Source organism: Natator depressus, chromosome 20 (assembly GCF_965152275.1).
Source record: "Natator depressus isolate rNatDep1 chromosome 20, rNatDep2.hap1, whole genome shotgun sequence".
Taxonomy (NCBI): domain Eukaryota; kingdom Metazoa; phylum Chordata; order Testudines; family Cheloniidae; genus Natator; species Natator depressus.
This window is the reverse complement of record NC_134253.1, coordinates 3,590,601-3,611,145: the sequence shown is the minus strand read 5'-3', so window position 1 is coordinate 3,611,145 and position 20,545 is coordinate 3,590,601. Positions and strand designations below refer to the sequence as shown.

At 63.6% G+C, this 20,545-nt stretch overlaps 2 protein-coding genes across 3 annotated transcripts; one reads left to right on the top strand and one right to left on the bottom strand.

Moving 5' to 3' along the window:
• The first annotated feature begins 1,892 nt into the window (after positions 1-1,892).
• On the top strand, positions 1,893-5,446 carry DDIT3 (DNA damage inducible transcript 3). The gene is made up of 4 exons (XM_074935531.1): positions 1,893-2,022; positions 3,772-3,819; positions 4,265-4,423; positions 4,521-5,446. The coding sequence occupies exons 3-4, from the start codon at positions 4,295-4,297 to the stop codon at positions 4,962-4,964; spliced, it is 573 nt and encodes a 190-aa protein (XP_074791632.1). The 5' UTR covers positions 1,893-2,022; positions 3,772-3,819; positions 4,265-4,294; the 3' UTR covers positions 4,965-5,446.
• MARS1 (methionyl-tRNA synthetase 1) lies at positions 5,436-20,492 on the bottom strand. 2 transcript variants are annotated; one of them, XM_074935529.1, is made up of 22 exons: positions 20,344-20,492; positions 18,630-18,720; positions 17,175-17,253; positions 16,922-17,053; positions 16,399-16,474; positions 16,098-16,270; positions 15,427-15,539; positions 15,025-15,141; positions 14,328-14,531; positions 13,747-13,948; positions 13,404-13,478; positions 13,097-13,267; positions 9,778-9,873; positions 9,248-9,365; positions 8,792-9,005; positions 8,494-8,625; positions 7,815-7,919; positions 7,071-7,254; positions 6,876-6,947; positions 6,437-6,463; positions 6,019-6,135; positions 5,437-5,831 (listed from the first exon to the last, which is right to left on the bottom strand). In XM_074935529.1, exons 1-22 carry the CDS (start codon positions 20,444-20,446, stop codon positions 5,679-5,681), a joined length of 2,754 nt encoding a protein of 917 aa, XP_074791630.1. In that variant the 5' UTR covers positions 20,447-20,492; the 3' UTR covers positions 5,437-5,678. The 2 variants fall into 2 exon arrangements, with proteins under 2 accessions (XP_074791631.1, XP_074791630.1); XM_074935530.1 differs by lacking the exon at positions 6,437-6,463 and having other exon boundaries at positions 5,436-5,831.
• Between the last annotated feature and the right edge of the window lie 53 nt (positions 20,493-20,545).

The window sequence follows — 20,545 nt, the reverse complement described above, 5'->3', positions numbered from 1 at the left end:
GGAGCCCTTAGCCCTGGGGGGCTCCCTGACATAGGCCGGGGATGTTCCTGCAGGAGCCCTTGCCCCAGGGCTCCCTTGAGGCCCTATGGGTTTGGGGGTCCTAGCCCTGGGGGGTCTCTGGCCTGGAGGATCCTTGTCTGCCCCTCCCCAGGGGCTACAGGCCCTTGTCTTGGGGGATCTTTGGCGTGGGGGTGTGACAAAGTTGGAATGTTCTTAATGTTCTCTCTGAATACTGTGTGGGTGCCTCAGTTTTCCCTAGGCATTTCTTAAGTATCTAGGTGGGGGGCTAAGAGGGTGTGATTGTGGCGGCGCCCTAGGGGACCAGTGTGATGGTGTCTGCACAGAGAATGGCCGACACCCTGTCTCCTGATGGCCTGGGCCCCTCCCCTGCAAGGTGCCAACTGAAGGGCTTGTGGAACAGAGATCAGGTGGCCTCCTGGCCCGGGAAAGGGACAAAGGCCGGAAAAGGGGCTGGAGAGTTTCAGTTTGGAGCTGGCTGGGGAAATGGGGGGAGGCCCAGATGGGGCTCTGGCCTCCCTGCCCCCTAAGACGGACCTGACTGAGGGGTCCTGGTCTATGTAACTACAAGCTCCGTTTTAGACCATGTTCCTGTCGTCTAATACACCTTCTATTTTACTGGCTGGCTGAGAGTCCCGTCTGACTGCGGAGTTAGGGGGCAGGACCCTCTGGGCCCCCCAGGACCCTGCCTGGGCAGACTGGCTGTGGGAAGCGCAGGGAGGGGCAGAGGACGCTGAATGCTCCGAGGTCAGACCCAGGCAGGTGGAAGCTGCGTGAGCTTCTCGCCCTGGGGACAGGCTGCTCAGAGACAAGGGTCCCCCAGAGTCCTACCTGGCTTCGTAGGGAGCAGTCCCAGAGCATTGCCCGGGGACCCCATGACAGTGGGGAGCCTCAGTGGGGTTCTCTGGTCTGGGGGGGAGGTACCCTGGGGGATCCCTGCTCTGGGGTAGGCCCTGGGATGGGGGGGCTGGCCGAGGAAGGCGGTGTTGCCCCAGGGGGGTCCCTGGGATAGTGGGGGCCTGGACCCGGGAGGGAGCATTACCCTAGGAGGTCCTTGGGATGGGGGGCTCTTTAGGGGAGGGGCTGGCCCCTGGTGGGGGAAAGCTGGCCCCAAGGAGAGCTGGCCCAGGAGAGCATTACCCTAGGGGGTCCCTGGGATGGGAGGGTTTGGGGGGGTGTTACCCTAGGGGGTCCGTGGGATGGGGAGGTCCTCGGGGGGCTGGTCCTGAGATGGGGGGCTCTTGGGGGGGCCTGGCCCTGGAAGGGGGGGTGTTACCCTAGGGGATCCCTGGGATGGGGGGATTCTTGGGGGGGGGCTGGCCCTGGGAGGGCGTTGTTACCCAGGGGGTCCCTGGGATGGGAGGGTTTGGGGGGGCTGGCCCTGAGATGGGGGGCTCTTGGGGTGGCCTGGCCCTGGGATGGGAGGGTTTAGGGTGGGTGTTACCCTAGGGGGTCCCTGGGATGGATTCTGGGGGGGGGCCTGGCCCTGGGAGGGGGGGTGTTACCCTAGGGGGTCCCTGGGATGGGAGGGGCTTTTGGGGGAGGGGCTGGTCCCGGGGCCGGGCCCCCGCCGCCTCCCCTGGGTCTGGCCCTTTAAGTGGCTGGCGGGTGTGGCGTGACGTCACGCCGGCTCTCGGAGCGGCTCGCCGCGCGCCCGGGCCCCCGTTGCCAGACGTTGCATCACCCGCCGCGTGACTCACCCTTTAAGACTCGTGACCCAGCGGCAGCCACTTCCGGGTGCGACGCGGCGGGCACTCGCGGTGTCACCGCCAGGGGGCGGGGCCCGCCAGGCCGATTGGCCGACGGCGGGGGACGCGTTGCCAAGGCGGCGCCGCCGATTGGCCAGAGCTGGTGCAAGGGTTGCGTCATGCGGGCTCCTTAAAGGGCGCGCGGCGGCCGAGGCGGCGGTTCCGGACCGGCAGCAGCAGGGAGAAGATGCGGGCGAGGATGAGCCGGAGGCAGCGCGGGAGCCGGGGCCAGGGGGAGCAGGGGCCGCGCAGGAAGGTGCGGGGGGGGCCGAGCCCCTGGGGCCTTATCACCAGCCCATTGGCCAGCCGCCCTGTGGGCAGGGCTAAACTGCCAGCCCGGACTCCTGGGTTCCATGGCGAGGGGAGGGGGGTCGGGGGCTGGGAGCCCGGACTCCTGGGTTCCATGGGGGTCGGGGCGTGCTGGGAGCCCGGACTCCTGGGTTCCATTGCGGGGGGAGGGGGGTCGGGGGTCGTGCTGGGAGCTCGGACTCCTGGGTTCCATTGCGGGGGTCGGGGCAGGGAGCCCGGACTCCTGGGTTCCATGGGGGGGTTGGGAGCCCGGACTCCGGGGTTCTGTCCCATCTCTGGGTAGGGATGGTGCCAGGAGTCGTGGGGTGGGGGGAGATATTCAGTGTCTGGGCTGCTCTTGCTCTGTCCCGGGGAGGGAAGGGAAGGGAGGAAACTGCCTGAGCCAGGACTCCTGGGTCCTAGACCTAGCTCTGACCTTGTGCGTGACCAGCCCTTCCCTTCCTGACCCCTGCAGTCAGTGTCCTTACCGTGGTGCAGGGGGGGCGCCCCTAACCCCAAGGCCCCTGCCCCACGCAGGGAGGGGCAGCTAGGGACCTGATACAACTTCCAGACTCCTGCTGTGAAGTCTCTCCACCCCACCGTGGCACTTAAGCTAGGGTGAGGGGCATATTAGACTTGCCTGGGATGAGCAGCGGGGCCCATGGCTCAAGTGCTGAGCTGCGGAGACCAGGCCCTCCTGCTCCAGGAGCTCCTTGGCTGCTTACCCTGCAAAGCTGTAGCAGGCTTTGGGGGCGGGGAGAACACAACTTCCTTCCCCTGTGCTACTGAGACACTAGGTTCCCCTGCACGGACCCTTGAGCCACCCAGCCTCTGCTCCCACTCCTCTGGGCCAGCTCCATGCAGCCAGGCCCCAAGGTGGTTCTAGGCCTCTCCCTCAGCCACCTTCTTGCATCAGTCGCCCCAGAAGCGCAGCGCAGGAGGGCTGACGAAAGCCCTTGGAGTTTCTCTGGGGGTTACTTTGGAAGCACTGTTCTGAAATGCTGCCTTAACTGGCCAGCGAACCCCCCCAGGGAGGGCCAGGAGCCCCTGGGCGGGCAGTAGAAGGAGACTGGGGACCTTGCCCTACCAGGAAGATGCCGAGATACCATGGGGGCAAGCGCAGTGTTAGACGAGGCAGCTCCCAGGCTAGTTTGGCCTGAGGCTGCCGAGCTTTGCTCTATGAGCAAGAGAATCCAGTTCCCCTTGGCCTTTGATCCCAGCCGCAAAGCCCCGGCTCAGGGCGGCTTTCAGCAGCAACGCCTCTAGTGGCTGCACTTCTAGCACTTGGGAGGAGATCCTGGCTCTTCCCCCAGCAGTGGGGTGGAAGCAGCTGGCTGGGAGAGGGCCACAGCGGGGCAGGCGGGGGGGTTGTCTCATTGCTTGAAACTTCCCACAACATCATGGGCTAAAAATAGCCTCTGGCTGGAGCAGGAAGCGGTTCCCAGCGGGGTGCGGTCCTGGGGTCACGCCGGGCTGGAGCAGGCAGTGGTTCCCAGCGGGGAGGAGGCCTGGGGTCACGCCGGGCTGGAGCAGGCAGCGGTTCCCAGCGGGGAGGAGGCCTGGGGTCGCTGGAGGGGAGAGCAGGCAGTGGGTCCCGGTAGATTTCTTTGGGTCACACCGTCCTTTCCATCCCTGCTAGTATTGCCTGGTTCTGGGCCCATGGGGGGATTTGCCAAACGGCTGCCTTGTCTGATTCTGTCTTTGCTTTTCCCCGCAGTCTTCTAGAAGAAAGTGCATGTTCATACATAACCACACGTGAGAGCAGGTAAGGCCCAGGGCCGGTCGTTACACGTTAGGGTAGGACCCAGCTGAGATGAGTGTTCTGTGGGACCTGTGAAAGGGAGTTTCTGCTCGCTGATGCCAAAAGGCTGGGGAACCGGCTTGCCCCACTCTGAGGCTGTGGAGATGCCCAGGAGGGCAGCCCTCCACCTGCCCACAGCTCCTCCTGCCAGGGCATCAAGCTGAGCCATGATGCCCTCTCCCCAGGGCCTTGTGTCCTTGCCTGGCCTCTGGGCTGACTGCCGATGGCCCTACCTAGCATGACTGAGGGAGGTGGCGTTGGCCTTCAGAGCCTCTCCCGTGGCCCCTTTCAGCTCTTCCAGCAGCTGGGCAGCTGGTTTGTTTTATTGTAGGGGTGCTGAGGGGAGCTTTGGATGGTGCCCCCTGGGCCCGGTTTTGGGCCTGCTGCTAACGGTTTTCTCCCTCTTTAGCCAGGGAGACTATCTGGCCCAGACCTGACGATGGCAGCCGAGCCGGTACCTGCCTCCCTGCCCAGCTGGGAGCTGGAGGCTTGGTATGAGGACCTGCAGGAGGTGCTGTCCTCAGATGAGAATGGGGGGACATCCCTGCCCCCTGGGGGAGTGGAACAGGTGAGTGAGGGGCAGGCGGGGGGGGGGGGGGGCGGGGTCCACTAGCCCAGCTTGCCCCTTGGCCCCACTGACACACACACTCTCTCTCTCTCTCTAGAAGGACCTTGCCACGCTTGATGCCACGGCACTGCTATGGGGCTTGGATTTCCCAGCCCCCTTGGTGGAGCCGACAGGTGATGCCCCTGGGAGCTGCGAGCTGGATGCCAGCTTGACGACCGAGCTGCTGGAGCTGCTGAGCGGAACGGCCGAGGAGCTGGCAGGGCTCCCTGAATCGGACTCCAGCCAGAGTTCCCCAGCTCAGACCTGCACAGAGGACGAGGAGGGGGCAGGCCCGGCCTGTGGCCTGAAGAGGAAGAGAAGCAGCCAGCCCCAGGGGCAGGGCAAGAAGCAGAGCAGGGAGAAGGAGCAGAACGAGAGGAGGGTGACGGAGCTGATGGCCGAGAATGAGCGGCTCAAGCAGGAGATCGAGCGGCTGAGCGCGGAGGTGGAGGCCACCAGGGCAGCGTTGATCGAGCGCATGGTGAACCTGCAGAAGGTGTAGGGCTGAACTGAGCCCAAGGGGCTGCAGTGCCCTCTGCCTGTGGACTCACAGGGGGGCAGCTAGGCCCTGGTGCTGACTGAACTGAGGCCTGCTGGTGGGGTGTTGCCCCCTTGTCCCAAGACAGCTGTGCAGAGCCAGGGGCTGGACCGGAGGGTGAACGGACCAGTGGCTGCCCTGGGCAGAATGACAGACAGCAGCCCCGGGGGGCCCTACGTCTCCTGGTGCTGCATGGGGAGAGCTGGCGAAGGACCTGGATGGCAGGAGCTCCCCCTCCTGGTTGTGCCAGTGCAGTGCTTGGGGCTAGCAGGCACCAAGCCATGTTTTCCCCTGCCAGCTGGCACAGCCCCCCCATGACTAACGGCTATTGAACGAGGGCCGGTGACTCCCGGCGCGGCGGGAGGGGCTGTTGTAATGAGCGGCACGGCATGTCAAGCAAACCCTTTATTGTACATCGCTGCGCGGTCAGCGCTTCCCCCATTACACTCTGTATGCCTGCGTGGCTCTCCGGGTCCTTGTGTAGGCTCGGCCCGGCTGTGGGTGGGTCGGGGGCTCCTTGCACTCCGCGCAGCTGCTGCAGGAGGGGCCCAAAGGGGAGGCTGGGCTTGGGCTGCTCACAGGTATTTCTTCGGGGGCTGGAGGGGGCAGGTGCAGATCCCCCCAGCAGGGGGAGAACCACCACTGCCAGTGGAGCTGCTGTTCTGAGGCACTCAGGAGCTATTTCCTCTTCTTCCCCTTGGGGGCCGGGGGCTCGGGGGTCTTCCCCTCAGCCAGCGCCAGCTGCTTCTTCAGCTCCAGCAGCTTGGCAACCTCAGCATCGATCTGCCCCTTCTCCGCCTTGCTGGCCTTCAGCTGGCGCACGTGGTCAGCCTGGGCACAGAGGGCAGCTGTTAGCTCAGTGCTCTGGCTCCCTTCTGCCCCATGCAGAGCTGGAGAGGCTCTGGCCCCAGTGGGGGGAGAGTCCAAACCGCAGGGCCACAGCTGATACCTGGCCCTGGGTGGCTTCACCCTGCCAGGAATGCAGCCTGCCCTGAGCACAAGCAGAGGTGCCACTCACCTGTTTGGCCAGCTCCTCGGCCAGCTCCTCAGCCTTCTGGGGGTCCCCTGCCAGCACCATGCCTCCCCCAGGCCCAGGGGGTGTCACGTCGGCCGAGGCCACGTAGGCAACATGTGCCTGTGGAGGGGAAGGGAAGTCAGGGAGTCCCAACACAGCAGGCCCTGCCTGGCCTTTGCCAGGCCTAGCGGAGCCCCCTCTCCAGGGGGTTGAGGGAGAGCCAGGCAGGATGTAGGGCAGTACCCCCATAGCATTGGAGGGGGCACCACCCATGCTTAACTCCTGCAGGGCTGGGCCACACAGCATCTCGCCCTTGCACTGGAGGGGGTGGGAGGAAAGGAAGGGACAGGGGTTGTCACTCATGCCCCCACCCGGGCCCCCGCCAAGCCCCAGGCGTGCCCCAGAGCAGGGCGAGCATTACCTTCAGCTCCAAGGTGGAGTCTTCCAGCTGGGAAAGGAGAGAGGAGAGAACAGGTGAGGACAGGTAGCAAGACAGCAAAGCATGCGGCTGGGCAAGGCAAGCAAGGGGTTCCCGCTCTCCCTGGGCACAGAGGGATTCACTCACTCCCTGCTGGCCGGGGTCCCCTCCCAATGTCATGTCACTCAGGAGCCAGGGGCTCTTCTGTGCACCACCCCTGCTCCCCTGGGGGGCAGGTGCTTCCTTCCAGTCAGCCAGCCGGGGGAGCCCCCACCCGCACAGCAGGTGAGGCTGGGCTTTACTTCCAGCAGCAGGTCATGCAACACAGGAGGTTTTGGGGGGGCTGCTCCAGCTCCCAGGAAATGGCTCCCTGTAGGAGCAGGCCCCAGAGTGCCACAGATTCCACGGGCAGGGATCACGATTGGGGCTCCCCCTTCCTCACCTGCCCTTCACCAAACCGCTTCCGCAGGGCTTCAATTTGCTCACTCTCCAGCTTCTGGAACAGGGGGCTCACCTGGCAGGAGAGGGGGAGACATTAACCCCCAGCCAGCTGAGCCACCGCCCGGCCTGCCCACTGCCTTCCCTCCACCCCCCCACTCTGCCAGCCCCCCATGCCAGGCCCTGGCTGCATGCCTACCGTGCCGATCTGGTGCCCAGGGGGTAGGAGGCAGAGGAAGGTGTCAGTCAGCACATTGCAGGCCTTCGGCACACAGAGCTGGCGCTGGATGGTGGCGCTGATGCTGGGCATGTATGGCTGCAGCATGACTGAGATCAGGGAGGCGATATTGACGGCCACGCCTGTCACGGTGCCCGCCCGAGTCCTGGAAAACGGGACCCCCCCCATCAGAGCTGGGAGGAGTGCGGAGCAGGGCACAGACTCCAGCAATCTCATAGTGTGTTTGGGGGCGTCAGCCTGGCTCCCAGACGCAAAACTAACGGCCGAAATCAGCACCATGGGGAGGCTAGGTTAGCAGGGGGCTGCGGGTTGGGATTGAGGGGCACCAGCAGAGTGGGGCAGGTTGGGATTGCGAGGCAGAGCTGTGGGTGGAGCCCAGGTTTGGGGTAGAAGGGGCTGAGCTGGGCTAGCAGGGGGCTGCAGGTCAGGATTGAGGGGCAGAGCTGTGGTGTGGGGAGCCCAGGGCTGGGAGAGCAGGGGACTGTGGGTCAGAAGTGAGGGGCAGAGCGGGGTAGCAGGGAGGGGATCCCATATCAAGTGGCGGGAGATGAGTTTGGCCCATTCACCAGGTCACTAGGGCTTAACTAAGCCCCTGGAACAGCTCCCCTGCCTGCTGAGCCAGGCAGTCCCGATTTCCCTCCCCCCCGGGGTGTTCCTCTGCCCTCCAGGGGTGAGCTGGTGGGTGGATCTGGCCCTGCTCCCTACCTGTCAGCGTCATGACCCTTGATCCGTTTCCAGGGCTCGTTCACCTGGATGTACTGGTTGCCATAGCGAGAAACGCTCAGGATGCAGCGCAGGGCATCCCGGATCCTGCGCGCGGGGGGGTGGGGGAGAGAAGAGACAGGGACTCAGACTCTGCACCAGCATGGAGCAGCGTGATCACCTAGTCTGCCCTGCACATCGCAGGCCCCACAACCTGCCCCCCAACCCACCTTTGGCCTCCGACCTCCTCCAATCCTGGGTTCCAGAGCCCACGCTCGAGAAGTCACCATTGACGTGAGTTCAGATCTGCCCAGGTCCCTTGCTGCAGGGGGAGGTGAAAATCTCGGCCGATCTGACCCGGGGGAAATTCCTGCCCGACCCCACTTACGGCGACCGGATGGACCCTGAGCACGCGGGCGAGACCCACCAGCCACCCGCCACGATGGGCCGGGGAAGGAATCTCTCCAGCTTGCTGTCCCTGGCTGCATGGGGCACGGACGCCTCTTCTGCCAGCTACCCCCCATGTACCCCCCCCAGGCCACGCCCTCCTGGCACAAGCCAACACAGGGCAGCGGGGTCCCTGGGGGCTGGCCACTCTGTGCCCCCCACCGTACACTGACCGCAGCCGGGCAGGGCCGGGCCAGCGCCATCCCACCGGTGCCCCTCAGCCCCCGGGACGCACCGGACCTTCTCCAGCAGCTGGTTGTACTGGCGCAGCTCCAGGGTGACGTGAGCCAGCAGCCGCTTGTCGTCCGTGCCCAGCTCCATGTGGGGGACGCGCCCGCCGAAGAACTTACAGACGAACATCCCGGCCCTGGGGGGGGGGGGGGCAGGGAGAGTCAGCCACATCCCCACCACTTTCCCTCACCGCCCCACACACCAAGCCTGGCCCATCTCCTCCCACATCCACAGCCTGCCCCAGCTCCCAACCCCTACAGATCCCTCTGCACCTGGTGCCCCCCGCGGGGCCTACCCGCTACCTGTTGACAAAGTTGCCCAGGTTGTTGAGCAGCTCCGAGTTGTTCTTCAGCATGAGGTCGGTCCAGGAGAAGGTGCTGTCCTGCCCCTCGGGGCGCAGGAAGAGCAGGTAGAAGCGCCAGATGTCAGCAGGGATCCCTGTGTCCTGGGCCATGTCCCCGAACACCCCCACGCCGCGGCTCTTGGAGAACTTCCCGTCCTCGTAGTTGAGGTACTCTGGGGACAGTGCGAGAGACTGGAGTCTGCACATCATCCCCTGGAGCCTACCCCCCATCCCCTCCCTGGCCCACCCAGCACTGCCCCCTAGCTACCAGCCCTGCCCGGGCTCCCCCATCCCAGCCCCTCTCTGGACCACCCAGCACTGCCCCCTAGCAACCAGCCCTGCCCGGCCCCCCACCCCTGCACCGTCCCCAGCTTCACTGGCCTGCCCCACACTGCCCCCCCGCCCCCCGCGGTACCTGTGGCAACGAGGTGGTTGACCAGCGTGTAGTTATCCTCAGCACCGAGCAGTGTGCAGGGGAAGACGACGCTGTGGAAGGGGACGTTGTCCTTGGCCATGAAGTTGTAGAGCTGGACCTGGAAGGGGGGGGGGAGGGGTCCAGTCCCAGTGGTGCCAAGCCCAGGAGCACGGCTCGGGGGAAGGGGTCAGTCCCACCCTCAGAGCCAGCCTGGCCCCCATGCGCCCTGGAGCTGGGTGGCACCGTGGGCACTGCCCCGTCCCTTGCTCCTTCTCGTCTCCTTGGCAAGTTCTGCCCACTCCAGACTCCTAACGAGTCCCAGCTGGGCTCCCCCATCTCCCCGGGGAACCATTGATTCCTACTCTCCCTCCTAGAACATTTCCCAGCCATGGCACCACGAGCCGGGGGGGGGCAGGGCGGACAGGCTGCAGATCCGGAGCAGAACCCAGAAGTCCCAACTCCCCAGCTCCCCTCCCAGCTGGGGCCAGATCCCAACCCACCGAGGGGGGCCGGGTTCAACGGCGCCTCACCTGCTGTGGGTTCTTCCACCACCTCTCCCACTGGTCGGTGTAGTTGGCCGTGATGGACAGGTAGCCGATCGGGGCATCGAACCAGACGTAGAACACCTGTGGGGACGGAGCGGCACATGGGCGGCTGTGGGGGGGGCTGCAGTCGCTTCCTCCTGCAGGCAGGGGCTCGCTCGCTCGCCTTTGGCCAGGTCAGTCTCCGAGGCTGAGCCTGCTGCCCTTGCCCAGAGCACATACACGGCACCCCCATGCCAAGGGGGCACCCAGGGATGTAGCAGGACGGTGTGACGAAGTGGGACTGTTCTTAATGTTTCCTCTAAATACTGTAGGCGTGCCTCAGTTTCCCCTATGCATTTCTTAAGTCTCTAGGTGGTGGGAATAAGGCAGAGGGTGTAATTGTTGCAGAGCAAAGGGCCAGTGTACGTAAATGGCCAACACTCTGTCTCCTGATGGCCTGGGCCCTGCTCCCCCCTGCAAGGTGATAGCTAAAGGGTTCAGAGTGGCAGCCGTGTTAGTCTGTATCCGCAAAAAGAAAAGGAGGACTTGTGGCACCTCAGAGACTAAATTTTATTTGAGCATAAGCTTTCGTGAGCTACATCTTGGGTAGCAGATAGAATACCCTTGGTCGGGGTTCTAGGGGTGTGTCTGTGCGGAGGTGCTGTCGTCGTCATGACTAGGTCGGAATATGAACAAGAGGCTGCTAGGCAGCTCTCCAACACCACTTTCTACAAGCCATTACGCTCTGATCCCACTGAGGGTTACGAAAAGAAACTACCCCATCTGCTCAGGAAACTCCCTGAAAAAGCACAAGGACAAGTCCACACAGAACCCCGAGCAGGGGTATTCTGTCTGCTACCCAAGATCCATAAACCTGGAAATCCTGGAAGCCCCATCATCTCAGGCATTGGCACCCTGACAGCAGGATTGTCTGGCTATGTAGACTCCCTCCTCAGGCCCTACGCAACCAGCACTCCCAGCTATCTTCGAGACACCACTGACTTCCTGAGGAAACTACAATCCATCGGTGATCTTCCTGATAACACCATCCTGGCCACTATGGATGTAGAAGCCCTCTACACCACCATTCCACACAAAGATGGACTACAAGCCGTCAGGAACAGTATCCCCGATAATGTCACGGTAAACCTGGTGGCTGAAATTCATGACTTTGTCCTCACCCATAACTATTTCACATTTGGGGACAGTGTATACTTTCAAATCAGCGGCACTGCTATGGGTACCCACATGGCCCCACAGTATGCCAACATTTTTATGGCTGACTTAGAACAACGCTTCCTCAGCTCTCGTCCCCTAACGCCCCTACTCTACTTGCGCTACATTGATGACATCTTCATCATCTGGACCCATGGAAAAGAAGCCCTTGAGGGATTCCACCATGATTTCAACAATTTCCATCCCAACATCAACCTCAGCCTGGACCAGTCCACACACGAGATCCACTTCCTGGACACTACGGTGCTAGTAAGCGATGGTCACATAACCACCACCCTATACCGGAAACCTACTGACGGCCATACTTACCTACATGCCTCCAGCTTTCATCCAGACCACACCACACGATCCACTGTCTACAGCCAAGCTCTAGATACAATCGCATTTGCTCCAACCCCTCAGACAGAGACAAACACCTACAAGATCTCTACCAAGCGTTCTTACTACTACAATACCCACCTGCTGAAGTGAAGAAACAGATTGACAGAGCCAGAAGAGTGCCCAGAAGTCACCTACTACAGGACAGGCCCAACAGAGAAAACAACAGAACGCCGCTAGCCATCACCTTCAGCCCCCAACTAAAACCTCTCCAGCGCATCATCAAGGATCTACAATCTATCCTGAAGGAGGACCCATCACTCTCACGGATCTTGGGAGACAGGCCAGTCCTTGCCTACAGACAGCCCCCCAACCTGAACCGAATGCTCACCAGCAACCACACACCAAAAACACTAACCCAGGAACCTATCCTTGCAACAAAGCCCGTTGCCAACTGTGTCCACATATCTATTCAGGGGACATCATAGGGCCTAATCACATCAGCCACACTATCAGAGCCTCATTCACCTGCACATCTACCAATGTGATATATGCCATCATGTGCCAGCAATGCCCCTCTGCCATGTACATTGGCCAAACCGGACAGTCTCTACGTAAAAGAATAAATGGACACAAATCAGATGTCAAGAATTATAACATTCATAAACCAGTCGGAGAACACTTCAGTCTCTCTGGTCACTCGATTACAGACCTAAAAGTTGCAATTCTTCAACAAAAAGAACTTCAAAAACAGACTCCAATGAGAGACTGCTGAACTGGAATTGAATAAAGATGGAGTGGATGTGTCATTACACAAAGTAAAACTATTTCCCCATGTTTATTCTCCCCCCCTCCCCCCACTGTTCCTCGCAGGTTCTTCTCAACTGCTGGAAATGGCCCACCTTGATTATCACTACAAAAGGTATTTTTTCTCTCCTGCTGGTAATAGCTCACCTTACCTGATCACTCTTGTTACAGTGTGTATGGTAACACCCATTGTTTCATGTTCTCTTTGTATATAAAATCTCCCCACTGTATTTTCCACTGCATGCATCTGATGAAGTGAGCTGTAGCTCACAAAAGCTTATGCTCAAATAAATTAGCTAAAGGGTTGGAGAACAAAGGAATCCGGTGACCTCCTGGCCCGGGAAAGGGACAAAGCCCAGAGGAGCAGGGGCTGGAGGGTGAGTCAGTTTGGGGCTGGGTGGGGACGAGAAGTGAAGTGCAGACGGGGTTGTCTGGCTCACTGCCCCCCAAAATGGACCCGGCTGAGGGGTCCTGTTCTCTGTACCTACAAGCTCTGTTTTAGACCATGTTCCGGTCATCTAATAAACCTTCTGTTTTACTGGCTGGCTGAGAGTCCCGTCTGACTGTGGAGTTGGGGGGCAGGACCCTCTGGCTGCCCCAAGACCCTGCCTGGGCGGACTCGCTGTGGGAAGCGCACGGAGGGGCAGAGGATGCTGAATGCTCCGAGGTCAGACCCAGGAAGGTGGAAGCCGTGTGAGCTTCTTGCCCTGGGGACAGTCTGCTCCCAGAGAAGAGACTTCCCCAGAGTCCTGCCTGGCTTCGTAGGGAGCCATCCCAGAGCATCGCCCGGGGACTCCGTGACAGACAGTTCCTTGGACGCAGCCCACCCCAGAGCAGGCCCGCGGCTGCAAGGCAGACGCCCTGCTGGAGCGCCAAGGCAGAGGACGCTCCCGGTGACAGAGCGAGCAGTGGGGGGGTCCCAGGCTGAGTGGCTCCAGCCCCGCCCACCTGCGGCCCAGCTCACCTTGTCGCGGAAGCCGTCCAGCGGGACGGGCGTCCCCCATTTCAGGTCGCGGGTGATGCAGCGGGGCTTGAGGCCGTCACGGATCCAGGAGCGGGTGATGAAGCGGGAATTGGCCGTCCAGTCACCCGTGGCCCACGACTGCTCCAACCACTTCTCCAGGCGCCCCTCCAGCTGCCGGGGGACAAGAGATGAGCCGGAGCTAGAACCCGCTGCTGCAGGATGGGGAGGGGAGTGGTTTCTCCACCCCGCCCTCCAGACTCCTGCCCCCCCTCCTCCACCGCCCCCAAGCCCGGGCAGCTGCACTTACCTTGGGCAGGTCCAGGAAGAGATGCTGCGAGGACTTCACCACCGGGGAGTCTTTGCACACTTTGCACTGAGGTTTCTGCGGGGAGGAAGCACACGGCCTGTGAAGCGGGGCGGGGGGGGGGGGGGGAAGGAGAGGAGGAGGAGGAGAATGCAGAGACCACAGTGCATGGGGCAGGGACTCTGCCGATGGGTACGAATGAAGAGCCGCCTTCCCAGGTTCCCCGGGGAGTGTCACGCCAGGGACACAGAGTGGCCAAGCGCTTACTGCCCATCTCCCGCCATGCCCCTGGCTCCCCGCATGCCAGGGCCGGGACAGCGTCTCTGCCTCCCGCCCACCGTGGTACCTTGAGCTCCACCGCGTTGATGAGCTTCCCGCACTTGTCACACTGGTCGCCCCGGGCCTCCTCGTAGTTGCAGAAGGGGCAGGTGCCCTCCACAAAGCGGTCGGCCAGGAAGCGCTGGCAGCGCTCGCACCGCAGCTGGTCCACGGTGTCCGTCCGCAGCATGTCGCGCTCCAGCAGGCGCTGGAAGATGTCCTGGGCTATCCTGAGACATGCCGGAGGACGGTGGGAGAACAGCCCCCCCGCCAGCAAAGGCTACACTAGGGACCCCGCCTCCTGCCAGCCATTGCCCCCAGACTGCAGCAGCAGCTCAAGGAACGCGAGGGGCAGGTCGTGCCTCGGTCCGGAGGGGCTGTCCATGCTCAGTTAAGTGCTGAGCGCTCGGGGCATCAATGCCCAACGTGCCACGCCCAGGGGACAACTACGGTGTCCTGACAGAGCCACGGTAGCCCCCTGGGGAGTGTCCCACACTCCCCAGCTCTGGGTCGTCCTCCCTCCCCGGGTCTTGCTGCTCCCGCGTACCCTCCCCAATCCGGCCCCGTGGGCCCCGCTCCAGTGACTCCCCGTGCCAGTGCGACACCTACGTGGTCTGGTGGGGCGTGGTGGTCCGGCCAAAATAGTCAAAGGAGATGTCGAACCAGCGGTAGATCTGGGCGTGGATGGCATTGTACTTGTCGCAGATCTGCTGGGGCGTCAGCCCCTCCTCCAGGGCCTTGGTCTCCGTGGCCGTCCCGTACTCGTCCGTCCCACACACATACAGCGTGTTCCAATTCCGTAGGCGGCAGTACCTGGCCGAAGCGGGAGAGCCTTAGGAGACGGGATCCCCTGGAGGTGGCTTGAGCCCCCCTGCCCTTGGGGGCTGCAGAGGCCCATGGGGTTTGAGAGCTTCTGTGCTGGACCCCTTGGGTGGGGTGGGGGGGAGTTGTGGGGCAGGCTCTGGGAAGTGGCCTCTAAGCTCTGTCCTCGGGCACCCTTCTATCTCACTGACCCCACAGGACAGACGGACCATCTGCCCCTGGTACCACAAGTGGCTGCGGTACCCAGGGCCACAGCTGCCATTCATGGCCACACAGCAGCGTGGGCCCCCAGGCTGCAGCCTGAGAAGTTGGCCCTCTCTGCCAGCCAACCCTTGCCCTCCTCCAGGCTGGGACACGGCTGCTCCAGCTGGGAAGACCTTGCGCTCCCCTTTCCTCTGGGAGCCCAGCAGGGCTGCGCTGGGGGCTGGCCGAGGCTCCCGGCCAAAGCTGCCAAACCGCCGGGGCCTGCCCTGGGCCATCGTACCTGGCGAAGACGTCGGCACTGAGGACGCAGCCGATGATGTTCCCCAGGTGGGGCACGTTGTTGACATAGGGCAAGGCGCTGGTGATCAGGACGTTCCTTCTGCCCTCCACCGGCAGCCTGGGGAGAGAAGGGCCATGAGCCGCCCAGGGACGGCGGGACGCTGCAGAACAAAGGGGGTGGGGGAACCCTGGCCTGCAGGCTGGGGGCAGATGGCTGGGCTCTGGCCCCCCAAACCAGGTGAGCTGCCCAGGGAGAGAACAGGACGAGGGACCCCCTCCCATCGCTCCCCGAGCGATCATGGGCCAGCCAAAGGGCCTTTCATGGGTGACGGAGCCAGCCCCTTACACAGCGGCGCCTCCCGCCCCCCGTTCAGCTCCCTTCTCCCCACCCCGTGGCACTCACACAGGGCTCGGCGGCTGCCAGCGTTCGGGCAGGGCTGCCGGGCCTCTGGGCCAGGCTTCCGCAGCAGCTGCGATTTCTTCCTCCGACAACGAGCGCTCGGCCAATTCCTCTTCCTAGCGGGAGGGACGCCAGGTGAGCAGGGCGGGGCAGCGCTAGGGCCTTGGCTCAAGGCAACGCCACCGACAGAGAAAGCTGCCAGCTGGGGCCCCGCGCTCCAACATGGGGCTGAAGAGCGTCCCCATGCCCAGGGGAAGGGCGGGCACTGCTCCAGGCTGGGGGCTCTGAGCTTTTCCTCCCGCGAAACAGGCGCCCCGCACACCCGCCGTAAGCCTCGCTGTTCCCAGGCACGTTTCAGTTCAGTTGTCCCCGACGGCTGGTTTTATGACACACACACTTGGGTTTGGGGCCCAGAGCTCAGAACAGCCGCTGTTTAAAGGCCTGTGGGTTTCTCTGACCAGCAAGGATACCCCCCACCGTACCCCCCAGGGCCCTGGGCCGGGCACAGAGCAGCAGCAGGATGGGTCCATGGCTGAGCAGACGGGGCCTGAGACAGCTTCTGCGTTCTGAAGAATTGCGGGAATCCCCAGCCTGGCTCAGTCCCCAGGTCCACCTAGCGCAGCCAGTCCCCGGGCAGGGGGGCCGCCGTGCCAGAGCGAAGTGGGGGACAGTACCTCTGGCTCGTTAGTTGCTGGCTTCTCCCAGTGCAGGCTGGGCCCTGGCTGTTTCTGTAGATAGGCTTTGAACTCCTGGGCTCCCTTGGGCGTCAGCACGGACTCCGCGGCACTTCTGCAGGGCTCCAAGAGGTTCATGGTCTGGAACCAGCTCCTCAGAGCCTGCAGTTCATCTTCGAAAGAGGAGAAGGGTGTCAGCACCAAGAGGCCAAGAAAAGCGTCATCCCACATGGGCGCAGGCGCCCAGTGCTGAGCAGACCCTCGGGGCACCAGCACCACGGCTCCCGGCAGCAGCTCTTACCTGGCAGGCCGAATTCATCCCGCAACACAGGGTAAAGGGTGGCCCACACGACAAAGTCGGCTACTGATTCTGCCTCCTAGAGGAAAGCAGAGCACGTGAGGGTGAGAGCAGTGGGGAGCCGGATGCCGGGGGTCTCTGCATAGCAGCCAGGGCTGTCTTTGTGCAGCCATGTTTATTGCAGGAGTGCGGTATGTCCCTGCAGCCCCGAGCGAGATGCTAGCATTGCATGCTGGCACTTGTCCTCTGCAGGCAGAGCTCACCACATCAGAGACAGACGCTACAAGCGGCTTCCTTCACGTGACTTTGAGCACCTGGCCAGCTGCCCGCGTGACCCTTTGTGGGGTGAAGTCGGGGCTCCCCTGTGCTAACGATTTAAGCGATTCCAAAGATCAGGGGACCAAAAGCCAGGGCTCCTTGGTTCTATTCCCAACCCGGCCATGCCCTTGCTGTGGGAGACACAAGGCACTTCAGCTCAGCATGCCTCGGTTTCCCCAGTCCGTACACTGGGGAGTACGTTACTCACCCCGGCGAGGTAAGGAGTGGCCTTGCTGGTCAAGCTTTGATCAATGTAGGTTAACGGTTTCCTGATGGCCCCTAGAACTTCTTCTTTTTTTCCTTGCACCAGGTGGCAATACAGGGCTGTGGACACGGCCGGCTAAGGACAGAGACAAAGGTTTAGCTGGGCGGGAGCCGCGTCGAAGGGAGCCCACGTTTTGCCCCATCAGCGTCGTGCCCTGGAGTGTTGCTGCCAAGTTGGCCTTCTCCAGGTGACCCACCTGCAGCTCCGTTGCTTCCCATTCAAGCCACTGATTGGTGAGATCGTCAGGCTCCTTTCCAGCTAAGAGGAAGAAGTACCTGCAGGACAGGAAGGAAAGGGAGCGCTGAATGCACACAGCAGATCCAGCCCAGGGGATTCTGCAGCCCAGGTAACTCCACTCAGCGCCTGTCCCCAGAGCGTTGACTTCCCCACGCTCACACAGCAGGTCACTGGCACAGCTGGGAACAGACCCAGGAGTCCCAATGTCCCCTTTGCTCGAGCCACCAGGCAGGGGACTCAAGTTTTATGGTGGCCTCAGAGGGCAGTCACCAACTCTCGCTGGCGGCCGCACTGACACGTTTTCCTAAAACACTTAATTAACATTAGGAGAGACAAACAAACGTGCACACACACACGCACCCAAATCCTTGTCATTTCTTCATGTAGTAAGTGTGCTGGACAAAGTGACACTTGCCTGTTTAATATCAGTTCTCGGCAAGCCCCAGGACAGATTAAACCCTGGAAGGGGGTGGGGGGTGTGAGAGGGGGAGGCAGCGGGAACCAGGGGCCATGGGGGGATGCATGGGGGGGCCAAGGGAGGCAGCAGAAGCCCAGGGCAATGGGCGGAGCCAGGTGTCCGCGCCCACCGCTGCGTGGTCAGAGCTGAAGCTGGGAGTTGGAGCCCGCGGCCGTGCAGCTGGGACCAGCACCCAGTACTGGAGCCAGAGCCCAAAGCTGGGGGTCGGCACCCAAAGGCCCACGGTCAGGCTCCCAAAGTCCCGCTGCTGCCCAATCACCCCAGGGCTGAAGCCTGAGCCCCAACCCCTCACTGGGTCGAGAACTAACCTTGCTCCTCGGCCCTGCACCTCCAATGTTGTGCCCCACCTGTCTCCAGAGCCAGTGCAGGGCTGCGCACCCAGGAGCAACAGGGAGGGAGGGAAGAGGCCAATACTTTGCACTCCCCCCCCGCCGGCTGTTATGGCCCCTGGTGGCCAGACCCCGCATTTGAGAAACGCTGCACCAGAGCCCACTCCCCAGGTACCGCCATCACCTCCCAACCAGGAACTCCTCCCCCACTGGGCCCTGAAAGCTGCCGGAAACACTTCAGCAAAACCAGAGGGTTGCTAGGCCCTAGATCCAGGGGCGGGACCCAGCCCTGAACGCTGATTGCCCAAGAACAGGGCAGGACCCGAGAACAGCAAGATGCCAAGTTCCTTGTCCGACTGCAGCAGGCACCATTGGGGGCACCATTCCCAGGAGCGGCTAGGGTGGCCTGATGTCCTGATTTTAGGGTCTTTTTCTTATCTAGGCTCCTATTACCCCCCAACCCCGTCCTGATTTTCCACATTTGCTGTCTGGTCACCCTAGAAGCCGCACTGACCCAGCAGCTGGACAGCGTGTGCTCAGGGAGTGCTGACCCTCCAGTGAATTAGCTGGAGACCCTCCAGCCCAGAAACCAGCAGGGGACACTTACTGACAGATGGCATTTGGGGAGAAGAGGAAAGTGCCGCTGTCCAGGTGCAGGGCTGGCACCCGCGGGTGGGTGAGGAAAGGAACCACGCGACCTGCAGAGGGGAAGGCACTTGGCATTAGGGCACTAGAGCGTGAGCCAAGGAGAAGACCAGGGCCTAGGGAGAGCGAAGGATTGAGGGGCCCCTGAGGGAAGTAAGGCACAACAAGGGGGGGATTGGGGGGGCCCTGAGGGAGGTGACCCCAGAGAAGAAGGGGCTAGGGAAACAGGGGCAGTAGAGACGGGGTCCCTGAGAAGGGGGAGAGGGCACTAGGAGCGTCCCTAGGGATATTGGGAAGGGGGTCATAGAAGATGGTCCATGAGAGGACACATCTGGCAAGGACCTGTGGGGGCTCCAGGTGGGAGGGGAACAGGGCAAGAGAGGGGAGCACTGTGAGGGGGCCATGGGCAGGAGGGGAGGTCTCCTAAGGGGGCACAGGGGATGTGCCCTGGGCAGAAAGGGGAGAGGAAAGGGGCGATGACATGGGGAGGGGACACAGGGGCATGGCCAGGAGTAATCCTGGGGGAGGGGGAGGCACAGTTCTCTGGGGAACAGGAGGAGGCTGGACGGGAGGGGTCCTGGGGGGCAAGTGGACGTGTAGGGAAAGGAGGAAGCAGCAGCCCTGGGGGCCCCAGGCCAGAGGGGGTGAAATGGGGGAGGACCGCCCGGGGAGTGGAGCACTAAAAGTCCCCCCCGAGTCCCCCCCGCCCCCAACCCCCGGGCTCCTTCCCGCCCCCCCTCCCAACCCCCCAGCGCCCCCCCGGGCTCTCCTCCCGCCCCCCCAACCTGCCCGCCCCACTCCCAACCCCCCCAGCGCCCCCCCTGGAGTCCCCGCTCCGCCCCAAACCTGCCCACCCCACTCCCAATCCCCCACCCTGGGCTCCCAACCCCCCCGGGCTCCCCTCCTGCCCTCAACCTGCCCGCCCCCCCAGGGCCCCCTCGGGCCCCTCCCCTGCACCCCCGGGCTCCCCCTCCTGCCCCCAACCTGCCTGCCCCCCCAACTCCTCCCAGCCCCCCCCCAGGGTCCCCCCCCGCCCCCAACCTGCCCACCCCACTCCCAATCCCCCACCCCAGGTTGGGGGCGGGAGGAGAGCCCGGGGGGGCACTGGGGGGTTGGGGGGGCAGGAGGGATTCCGGGGGGGGCACTGGGGGGGGTTAGGAGGTGGCGGGCAGGTTGGGGGCAGGGTGGGGACCCCAGGGGGGGCGCTGGGGATGGGAGGGGGGGACGCCGGGGAGGACTGGGAAGGGGGGCGCTGAGGGGTTGGGAAGGGGGGCAGGGGGGAGCCCGGGGGGGCGCTGGGGGGTTGGGGGCAGGGAGGGGGGGACGCCGGGGGGGACTCGGGGGGTTAGGAGGGGGGCGGGCAGGTTGGGGGCGGGAGGAGAGCCCTGGGGGGGCGCTGGGGGGGGCGCCGGGGAGGACTCGGGGGGGCGCTGGGGGGTTGGGAGGGAGCCCGGTGGGGGGTTGGGGGGGGTTGGGAGGGGGGCGGGCAGGTTGGGGGCGGGAGGGAGCCCGGGGAGGCGCTGGGGGGGGTTGGGAGGGGGCGCTGGGGGGGACTCGGGGGGGGGGCTGGGGGGTTGGGAGGGAGCCGGGGGGGCGCTGGGGGGGTTGGGAGGGGGGAGGGGGGAGGCCGGGGGGGACTCGGGGGGGCGGGCCCCGCCCCGCCCCGCCCCACTCACCGTCCGGGGGGACCCGCTCCAGCCGCACGCGGGCCCCGCTGGCCCCGGCCGCCGCCAGCACCTTGAGGCCCTGGGCGCTGCCCTCGCTCAGGTAGAGCCGCATCCTCGCCGGCCACGCTCCGCGCCGCCCGCTGATGCAACGAGCCCGCCGGGCCGGGCCGGGCCGCCGCGGTGCATCGTGGGGCCTGTAGTCCCGCCGGCC

Bases quoted from the DNA above. Each gene is read 5' to 3' on its own strand.
- MARS1 (XM_074935529.1), bottom strand. From the start codon at position 20,446: ATGCGGCTCTACCTGAGCGAGGGCAGCGCCCAGGGCCTCAAGGTGCTG. The intron at 15,540-16,097 runs GTACTGTCCCCC...CCCTCCCGCTAG, and splicing joins CAGCAACTAACGAGCCAGAG to GAAGAGGAATTGGCCGAGCG. The intron at 9,006-9,247 runs GTACCGCGGGGG...CACTGTCCCCAG, and splicing joins CAACCACCTCGTTGCCACAG to AGTACCTCAACTACGAGGAC.
- DDIT3 (XM_074935531.1), top strand. From the start codon at position 4,295: ATGGCAGCCGAGCCGGTACCTGCCTCCCTGCCCAGCTGGGAGCTGGAG. The intron at 4,424-4,520 runs GTGAGTGAGGGG...CTCTCTCTCTAG, and splicing joins CCCCTGGGGGAGTGGAACAG to AAGGACCTTGCCACGCTTGA.